The sequence below is a fragment of the Denticeps clupeoides genome, chromosome 12 (genome assembly GCF_900700375.1).
Source record: "Denticeps clupeoides chromosome 12, fDenClu1.1, whole genome shotgun sequence".
Taxonomy (NCBI): domain Eukaryota; kingdom Metazoa; phylum Chordata; class Actinopteri; order Clupeiformes; family Denticipitidae; genus Denticeps; species Denticeps clupeoides.
The window spans coordinates 19,753,137-19,762,916 of record NC_041718.1 but is presented as its reverse complement, the minus strand read 5'-3'; the positions used below and the strand labels follow the sequence as shown (position 1 = coordinate 19,762,916).

The window sequence follows — 9,780 nt, the reverse complement described above, 5'->3', positions numbered from 1 at the left end:
AACGTAAATGGTCATGAAAATAAAGAAAACACATTGAATGAGAAGGTGTGTCCAAACTTTTGGCCTGTACTGTATACCAGATGATTCAGAAGGAAATGTCTTTAATATCACCGTTTGATCATACTGTTGCAGTGCAGTGCATATTTTATTAGGATGTACTGGGGCCTGAAAAGCAAGCTTCTCTTTTTTTCATTGGACAGGAAACAGGAAACGAAGCTCACATAAGCTAAAGTAGAGTGGTTTCTTCTTTCAGTGGTTTTGCCTCATTTGTTCCAAGCCACACTACACAACACCTGTTAACAGAATTTATTTAAAAATGTAAATTTTACAGTCGTTTGCTTAAGCTTTTATCATTTCAGAAGGACACAGTTGTCTTAATCAACTGGCAAAAATGTTAGTTTGAATAGCTTAATGAATTCGGTAAATTTCTTGTCGTTCCGGACGTTCAGAGAGATTCCATGTTCCCGTTGGGGGCCTGCGTGGAACGTCCCTCATCCTCCTGAGGCCTGTCCCCATCCGCATGTCCAGCATGGCCCTGACCTGACCAGCTATTCTGCCTGTTAACCTCACCTTGTTTCGGCGAGGGACACTGTCCCCCCTCCTTCACAGATGAAGATCGCCCTGTCGGAAAGGAGATGTTCCCCAGAGACGTCCTCCTGTCTGTGAGACAATTAAAATAAAGTCTTGATTATGATGAAATGAAACACACAAAGCGTTGTGAGACTTTAGTGTCCGCTCTAGGACGATGTACTTGAATTATGAAACTGAGACTAATTCCGCAGAGCCGCACTCCACTCAGGTGGTTATCTATTATAACGTCTGGAAAATCCGCCGCTCCAGACGCACCTCCAGGCCCTATGGGGTGCATGAGCCTGTTCATCTGCACGTTCCAGTGCTTGACGCTGGTGCTCGCCTGGCGCAGCTTCCTCTGGGCGGCCTGTGGCAGGTCGAAAGCGACATTTCTCAGTCGAAGGTGGCACGCGAGAAACGACAGGGGGAGGCCTGTGGAGTTCCGCTCACCGCAATGTCCTGGTCCACTCTGTGGCGGCTGGCGCGCACCTCCTCCAGCTGCTGCTGGGCCTCCTCCAGGGCCTGGGTCTTGCTCGCCATCTCCTGCCTGAGCTCCTGCTTCTCCCGCTGGGTGCGCAGGATGAACTCCTCCTGCTCCTCCTGCAGGGCCAGCAAGGCCTTCATCTTCTCCTCTTCCTCCGCCAGCAGCCTGAAAGCGTGGCAAAAAAAACCGCAATCAGCGCCAGTGTGATGGCCAACCAAGACGCTTGCAAAATCCACGTGCGAAATGCTCTGCAGCGCTGTAACGTGCACACGAAAACCGCAGCGCGACAGGAAGCCTTCAGGTCCCTCAGACGAGCAGAAGATGGAGGGAAACGAATGCTGCTCCACTGCCTCTGCTGCCGTGGCGATTTGGGGACCAATACATGGCCTCGTATCGCTCTAGCCTGGTCGAGGTTTCAGGTCCGACCTAGTGGTGGGAGGAGAGGTCTCCAGAAGCTGTTGTAGATGACTACGCTGCTACGGTGTGGAATAACGTGTGATTCATTTATTTATTACTCATTTACTTACTTGTACTGAAATAAGTTTTTTGGTTAGAACTGCATCTGTATTTTTTTTTTTATTCGTCATTTCTGTGCTCACTGTTTACAAAGACGCAACAACCAATCAGCCGGGGTGTAGTAGGGTGGTACCAGGGTGGTAGTAGCCTAGTGGGTAACATACTCGTCTATGGACCAGAAGACCCAGGTTCAAATCCCACTTACTACCATCGTGTCCCTGAGCAAGACACTTAACCCTGAGTGTCTCCAGGGGGAGACTGTCCCTGTAACTACTGACTGTAAGACGCTCTGGATAAGGGAGTCTGATAAATGCTGTAAATGTTTAAAAAAAAAAGTGTTTGACTCCAAATATCCAGAGATTTAATACTTTCTTATTTCCGATGTTTATCGAAGATTATCTTCTTCTACAATTTTATTCATACGACATGATGGGGCGGTGGTGGCCTAGCGGTTAAGGAAGCGGCCCCATAATCAGAAGGCTGCCGGTTTGAATCCCGATCTGCCGAGGTGCCACTGAGGTGCCACTGAGCAAAGCACCGTCCCCACACACTGTATCAGTGACAATTACTTCACTTTTTTTCTTTTATGAGATCCAGTTGGGCTACTTATTGTTTTTATACTGCCAGATAACTGTGTTAGCCTACACTTTTTACTCTTTAAATTGGGTAAAGAACTTGAGAAGGTCTGGTACCTCTTAACACAAGTACCCAGGCTTTTGTTTGATCGAAGAATGTTTTGATTTTTGTCACAACTGCTAATATCCTCTGGAATAATCTGCCCTTTCACACTGCTAGTATGTGTGTGTGTGTGTGTGTGTGTGTGTGTACCTGGCCTGTGCGTAGCGGCAGGCCTCCTCGTCCTTTCTGGCCTTGATCTCCAGCAGCAGCGCCTCCTCCATGTGCCGCTGCATGTCCTCCAGTTCCTGGATCCTCCTGCGCTGCCGCTCAGCCTCCGCCTCCTTCACCACCATCTCTGCAGCCATGCTGGCACGCGCCTGGTGTCGTGGAGAGTAACCGATTCAGACAAGCAGTGTTGGTCCTCTGGGTGCAGTGCTAGCCTCTTGGCCAAACATGGACCTCGAATACAATCTGATTTAGCACAGGAACACCCTGCAATGGACATGTCCCCAAACGTCCAAACAGTTGATTTGTCCTAAACACTTGTTGGGTTTGCAGTCAATATGTGACCGATGACCAAAAAAGTAGACGCCCAAACAGGCCCTTACTGCTCATGGATACGAATGTGAAATCTGACCAAAAAAGAAGTGTACGTACACCTAATCGCCTGTATAGCAACGTATACCTAAGTTGCTGTAATAACGTTTTTTCTGGTTGTGAATGTCCATAAATTATCTTGAGACCATCTTTTAGGTTACAGCTGTCAAGGGCACCCTAAACCTTCCCCATTATCTTATCTTCGATTATCTTATCCCCCATTATCAGGCCGTGCTGGGTCCTGGTCAGTCTTCGGCGGTGTTGCGGGTTCATTTCCTGAGCTGCCAAGGTGCCACTGAGGTCCCCTTGATCATGGTACCATCCCCACACACTGCTCCCCTGTCATGGCTCCCCTGCCAAGGGTTATAGAAGCCTAGTGGGTAAAACACTCGCCTATAAATTACAAGACCCAGGTTCAAGTCCCACTTACTACCATTGTGTCCCTGAGCAAGACACTTAACCCTGAGTGTCTCCAGGGGGGGACTGTCCCTGTAACTACTGATTGTAAGTCGCTCTGCATAAGGGCGTCTGGTAAATGCTGTAAATGTAAATGTATGGCTGCCCACTGCTGGTTAAATGCAGAGGACACGTTTCATTGTGTCAATGTGTGCTGTGCTTGCTGTGCATCGTAATGAGAATCACTTCACGTTCACTTTAAGTTCTGCCTCTAAAGGGTCTTTTGAGTTTACAGGACAAGTGCAGGAAAAGCTTCACCAAGTTCACAGGGAGTTCACTGTATATCTGGGTGAAAGGTCAGAATATGTGAAGACATGAAATATACACAATACTGGCAGCAGCACCACGATTTCCGATGTAAAAAGTTGAACGCAGCCTCCCGTCTCTCACCTCCTCGGCCTCCCTGAGCTGCTCCTGCAAGGCCTTCTGCAGCTGCTGGTGGTGACGGCGCCTCTTCTCCTCCTCCTGCTCCAGACTGATCTGGGCCTGCCTCTGCGCCTCATGCAGGAGCTCCAGCTCAGCCAGGTGCTGCTCCCGCTCCTGCTGCACCTGGCGCAGCCGCTGTAGCTCCTCCTCCTTCAGGGCACGCCTCCTCTCACGCTCCTCCCTCTGCTCGCGCCGGCGCAGCTTCAGCTCCCGGTGCAGCGACGTTTTCCCCTCCACCCGCAGCCGGATTGCCGTCTGGATCGCTGTTCAGGAAGGAAAGAAACAACAGGTTCATCATTTGAACAAACAGGCTGTGTTGCAGTGCAGTGCATTGTGGGAAATGCAGTTCTGACCTGTGGTCCACTCCTGCCTCTGTTTGGTGTCGGGGGCGCTCATCTCGTAGGTCTTGGACAAGGTCTTGACACAGAGCATGCACCTCTTCCCCTCCTTATCAGCCAGAACCTGTCAATCACAGTCCACCGTCAACCCGTCAAATGTTTCCGGGGAGAGGACGGAAGTCTCCTCATAGTGTTGCTTTCGACTTTTTTGACAGAAAACTTCATCAATTAACCTTTATAAGGTGACGAAAATACTGGTCATGTGTCAATAATTATAACGAAATATTTGGACTAAACGTGGTTTGCAAAATAAAACCATATTAAAATGTCTCTTAATTTTCATTGACAAAAACGAGACGCTATTTCCTTTCATTTTTTCTGTGTCTCCCATCTGGTCTCACAGGTGACGTCACTTCCTAGATGCGCATTTGCGGCATGGAATAGAATACTGGGTCATAGATATATGGTGGTGAGTTAGCAGATGGCTATTTCTTTACAATGAAAAACACGGGGAGAATTGCGGCCGCTGGAATGTACATTTACATTGTATTTACATGGATTTACATGGATTTAGTGTATTCTTCAGTCAATAACACAACAATAATATAATAATAAGATAATGTTGATTTAATTGAAATGGTTTTGTTTACGAGACAATTAGGTTTTTGACTATTCTACTAGGTAGTTGTACTTTAATGACTGGGTTAAATAGAATTCCATTACTTAAAAAAAAAGAAACTAAAATTAAAGTTACTAATAGTTTCATGAATTAAAATTAGACTAAAATAGTCATGGATAATTCTGACTAAACTAAAATGCTCAGACTTTTTGTTGACTAAAACTTGACTAGACAAAAATGAGTCTGGACGTGACTAAGACTAATAAAGACTAAAATGACAGCTTGACGCAAAGACCAACTATAAGTCCTCATGGTTCTGTACCTCCACACAGCAGTTCTGGTCCAGCTCGATGATGCCCTTGCACTCCTTCCGGTCCTCGCTGGTGTAGTAGCTCAGTGTGCTGAGTCTGAGGGAGAACCAGCGTTCCGTCCAGTTCCTCCGCAGGTGACCTTTCTTCCACAGGTACCCCTAAATGCCATGCACGTCCCCCCAAAACACAGAATCACAGAAGACAGTATGGTAACCACCACGTTCCTAAAGCACCACTGAACCACAGGATTCCCGCTTCACCTCTTTCAGGGTGTTCCCAACTATTTCCAGGTAGACCTCTTCAATTGCCATCGTGATGGATTCCCTGTCAACACCTCTCATCAAAATGCCCGAATTCATCACATCAAGAAAGGACCACACCATGACTCCACTTTGCATGGAGTTATGAGAGATGTAATCCTCCAGATCAACCAAGTTGGGTTCCACACTCATAGCAGAGCAGATCTTCTTCAGGAGATATTCCACCTAAATGAAGAACAACATGAAAAAAAATACGTCTCACCAACTGAACTGAGTTGAAGAAAATGAATGATCTGGATGCAATGTTTGCTGTCAGGGACTGTAAAGATCTGAGTGATGTTGATTATGAAGCCAGATGACTGGGTCAGAGCTTCTGTGGGCCGTTCCTGGTAAAGTGACTGGTACCGATCAGAAGTTTTTAATGATGGTGCCAAGATCATGAGTCCAAGCACTGGTGATGATAGAACGGTGTGCAGGTCAGAGCAACCATGATGTCCATGTCTTCCACTGGAAGCTGCAACAATGGGCAACTAGACCAACAGCTTGCCAAAAAACTACAAAAAATACTACAAAAAACTTTCAGAGGTCTTTTGGAGGTCAGATTTGGTGGCACAACACTTGGGATGTGTTTCTTTCTTTTTTTGGTCGCGGCTTATTAGTGTAGATTAACAATAACAGTAGACATTTATAATAAAAAAATAAAAATATTTGTGTGACACATTTTGAACGGCAAAGTTATCGAACAGAAAGAGGACAGGACTGGAGGAAAACCGGGCGCTCACCTCTTCAGGAACTAAAACGAGAGGGTACCTGTCCTCAGACAGGAAGTTGAATAGGCACCAGAGGCGGAAGGCGTCCTCTTTGGACAGGGCGCTGGAGCCGTGCCTCTCAGGGTGGTAGTTCTTTTTTGAACTAAGCGTCCAGCAGAGCATGTCAACGTTTTCCTTGTTGAAGGTCCCCTGCACAGCCTTTGGAGAACATTTGGAACAATGCACATACTGATTCATTCACACTCAAAACTCACACGTCACCACTGAGCACGTGGATGTGACCCTGATCTCGGCACCTTGTCCAGGATGTATTTGTTGAGGTAGGGCATGTAGCCCTGGCTGGAGACTGGACCATCGTCATCGTCTCGGAAATGGGACTCCAGAGTCTGGCTGTCATGTGTGATGTTCAGTGCGGTGAACAGATTGTGGGACAGGACCTGAGGACAGCAGCAGAAGACAATTTGTCCAATAGCACCTGACTTGTTACAGGTGTCAGTCTGACATTTATGGGTAAACAGAGTATATTAATTAACTGATCTGTTAAACGTAATGTAGAACATGCCATGGGCAAGTAAATTTGCACGAAGCCCAAAAACATTCACTGGAATAAAAATATTCCAAATAACAGACCATGTCATTTAAAAATGAAACCTCTAAACCTTCAGCAACAACCAAGTAAATGAAGGTACTTCTCTGTACTGTGAATCCTTTTTATTTACGGGATATTAAATATCCTGATTATTTGCAATTTCTAATTTGTCATGCTAAGGGGTGGTAGTAGCCTAGTGGGTAACACACTCGCCAATGAACCAGAAGACCCAGGTTCAAATCCCACTTTCTTCCATTGTGTCCCTTAACCCTAAGTTGCTCCTGGGGGGGACTGTCCCTGTAACTACTGATTGTAAGTCGCTCTGGATACGGCCGTCTGATAAATGCCGTAAATGGAGATGATGTATGTAATGCTATGCAATGTAATGAATGCAGTAAATATAAAGGTTAAGCTGTCTTGGGAACCAACAATAACCAAGACATCTACACATGTCCACGTAAAGTAACAGCATTGGTACCTGGATCCACAGACGTAAACAGACTAAAAAAGTATCTTGGTGAGGAGGAACGGACTTCCCACGCAGCCATTGTTCTTGGTTTTCGTAGGGAGGCTTTCATCCAGCATACTTCCAGATCCTGTCTACACGTGACACGCCCATCTCCTCCCTTTCTCCTCCGTCTCTATCTGTCCTCCGAACTCCTAATGCCCCATGCACACAGGGTATGTCAGTGAACATCGCAAAGGTGACCGCGCCCACTACCAACACCAACATGCAGATTACCAGCACTTTAAATCAAGCGTGTTGATGGACCGGAAGACCCAGGTTCGAATCCTGCTAACTACCATTGTGTCCCTGAGCAAGACACTTAACCTTAAGTTGCTCCAGGGGGACTGTCCCTGTAACTACTGATTGTAAGTCAGTATTGCAGTATTTACTCCACTGAACTGGTCAGACCCCTGGATCAGGGCTTGAGGCTTGGAATGGCCTATAAACCAATAAACCCCGCAGCGTGACCCGGATAAGCCTGTTGGTCTTGGCTGTCGAGCAGGGAGTTGACTGTTTTTTCTTTTCATCATTTTCATTTACATACGTTCAATCTGTAGGGTTTTCCAGTAACGTGTGAAAAGAAATTGATTGATTGAATCTTTTTTGTTCCACAAATGCATCATTTGCTTTTCTAATTGTCAGAATTACACAACATTTCTTGTAAAACATGCAGAGCTCTGAAGATTTGTACACAGTAATTCACGGCCTGGTGAAAGTCCACCTCTCATATGACAGTAAAGGAGCGGCGCGACGACAGAACTCCTGCATGGCGCTGTTTGGTACCACGTTATCGCGGGGTTTCAGTTTCAGCTCTTTTTTTGAGGTTTTGAGGCTCCGCATCCTGTCGAGGCAGCGCTCACATCAACCAATCGGCTCGAAGACGAATCTGGCAACACACCCAACCTTTCAAATGAAAACAAACACCGGCACAAAACTACTGATGCCCCAACACACAGACAATTCGAAATAAATAAAAGACAACAGCTATGTCAAATTAGGTCGTGGTTAAGCATTTGGAGTTAAGCATTCGACACACACATCACAGCTATCAGGCTGCTCAGTTATTTCAGGTTGCCACCCTGACCCTCCCTCACCTTCAGCTGGGACTTGGACACCTTCCCGCTGTCCCCCACGTCCAGTGACGTGAAGGCGTGCCAGATGGACTTCAGCAGCTCGGCCCGCAGCTCCATGACGCCCGAGGAAGACAGACAGGAGGTCAGTGGATTTCGCTTTTCATTGTTTGTGTTTTCTCTACTGCCGCCCGTCCCCGGCGACCTGCCTGCTTCAGCGAAAACCACACATCCTGTGTGGCCCCGGGCTGCGTTCTGCTGCCCCCTGTCTGTGAGCAGAGTGCGTGGCTCTGGCCCCAGAAATGTTGGGGTTTGGCTGGCAGGTGAATGTGTGGGTACAGTTGCCTGTTTTATTCTGCATTCCCTGATTCTTTTCATTGTTCTTACCAAGAAAGCCCTCGGCATCACCAAGAAAGCCCTCGGCATAGCAGCTGATCCCACCCACCCAATGCAAACCTTCTTCAGCCTGCTGCCATCAGGGAGGAGACTGCGGAGTCTCCAGGCCAGGACCAGCAGACTGAAGGACAGCTTCACCCATCAGGCGGTCAGGAAACTCAACTCCCTCCCGGCTCTGCCCCCACTCCCCTCACTCCCCTCTTCTGCTCCACAAACTTTCTGAACTCTAAATCACACAAACTGACCATGCACCAGTCACTCTGTGCAGCTCTGGTCTGCCATCTACCTCACTTTCACTTCGTCACTTTAAACTTAAAACTCTGTTGCACTATTGGTTTTTGCACTCTCCTGATGTTGCACTCTCCACCATGTGCCCTTATTTGTATATGGTGTTTTTAAAATTGTATATTGTGCCTTTCTTTTTAAATTGTATTTATACTCTGTATTCGTTACTGTTACTGTTTTTGTATTTAATGTTACTTTTATGGGTCAGAGAGTAACGTAATTTCAATTCTCTGCATGTCCTGTACATGTGGCAGAATTGACAATAAAGTTGACTTGACTTGACTTGACTACTCTGTATACACATTTCAATCTAGATTTCTTCAAATCCTCAATGTCTTCCACTCAGGAAATGAGCTGGGACGTGAATTATTGAAATAAAAATACTTTGTTACTGTACTGAAGTGATTTGCTTTACTTGACTATTAATTTTTCTGCACATACATTTATATTTACATTTATGGCATTTATCAGACGCCCTTATCCAGAGCGACTTACAATCAGTAGTTACAGGGACAGTCCCCCCTGGAGACACTCAGGGTTAAGTGTCTTGCTCAGGGACACGATGGTAGTAAGAAGGGTTTGAACCTGGGTCTTCTGGTTCATAGGCAAGTGTGTTACCCACTAGGCTACTACCACCCATACATTTACATTTACGGTATTTATCGTAGACCCTTATCCAGAGCGCCATACAATCAGTAGTTAGAGGGACAGTCCCCCCCTGGAGACACTCAAGGAAAAGTGTCTTGTTCAGGGACACAAGGGGCAGTGGTTGCCTAGTGGTTAAGGAAGCGGCCCCGTAATCAGAAGGTTGCTGGTTCGAATCCCGATCCGCCAAGGAGCCACTGAGGTGCCACCGAGCAAAGCACCGTCCCCACACACTGCTCCCCGGGCGCCTGTCATGGCTGCCCACTGCTCACTCAGGGGGATGGGATAAATGCAGAGGACAAATTTCACTGTGTGCACTGTG

General features: G+C 46.8%; 1 protein-coding gene across 1 annotated transcript; it reads right to left on the bottom strand.

Moving 5' to 3' along the window:
- Positions 1-292: 292 nt before the first annotated feature.
- def6b (DEF6 guanine nucleotide exchange factor b) lies at positions 293-8,354 on the bottom strand. The gene is made up of 11 exons (XM_028998653.1): positions 8,157-8,354; positions 6,262-6,402; positions 5,978-6,163; positions 5,196-5,420; positions 4,947-5,093; positions 4,021-4,129; positions 3,632-3,930; positions 2,399-2,565; positions 1,021-1,219; positions 847-937; positions 293-660 (listed from the first exon to the last, which is right to left on the bottom strand). Exons 1-11 carry the CDS (start codon positions 8,250-8,252, stop codon positions 446-448), a joined length of 1,875 nt encoding a protein of 624 aa, XP_028854486.1. The 5' UTR covers positions 8,253-8,354; the 3' UTR covers positions 293-445.
- Between the last annotated feature and the right edge of the window lie 1,426 nt (positions 8,355-9,780).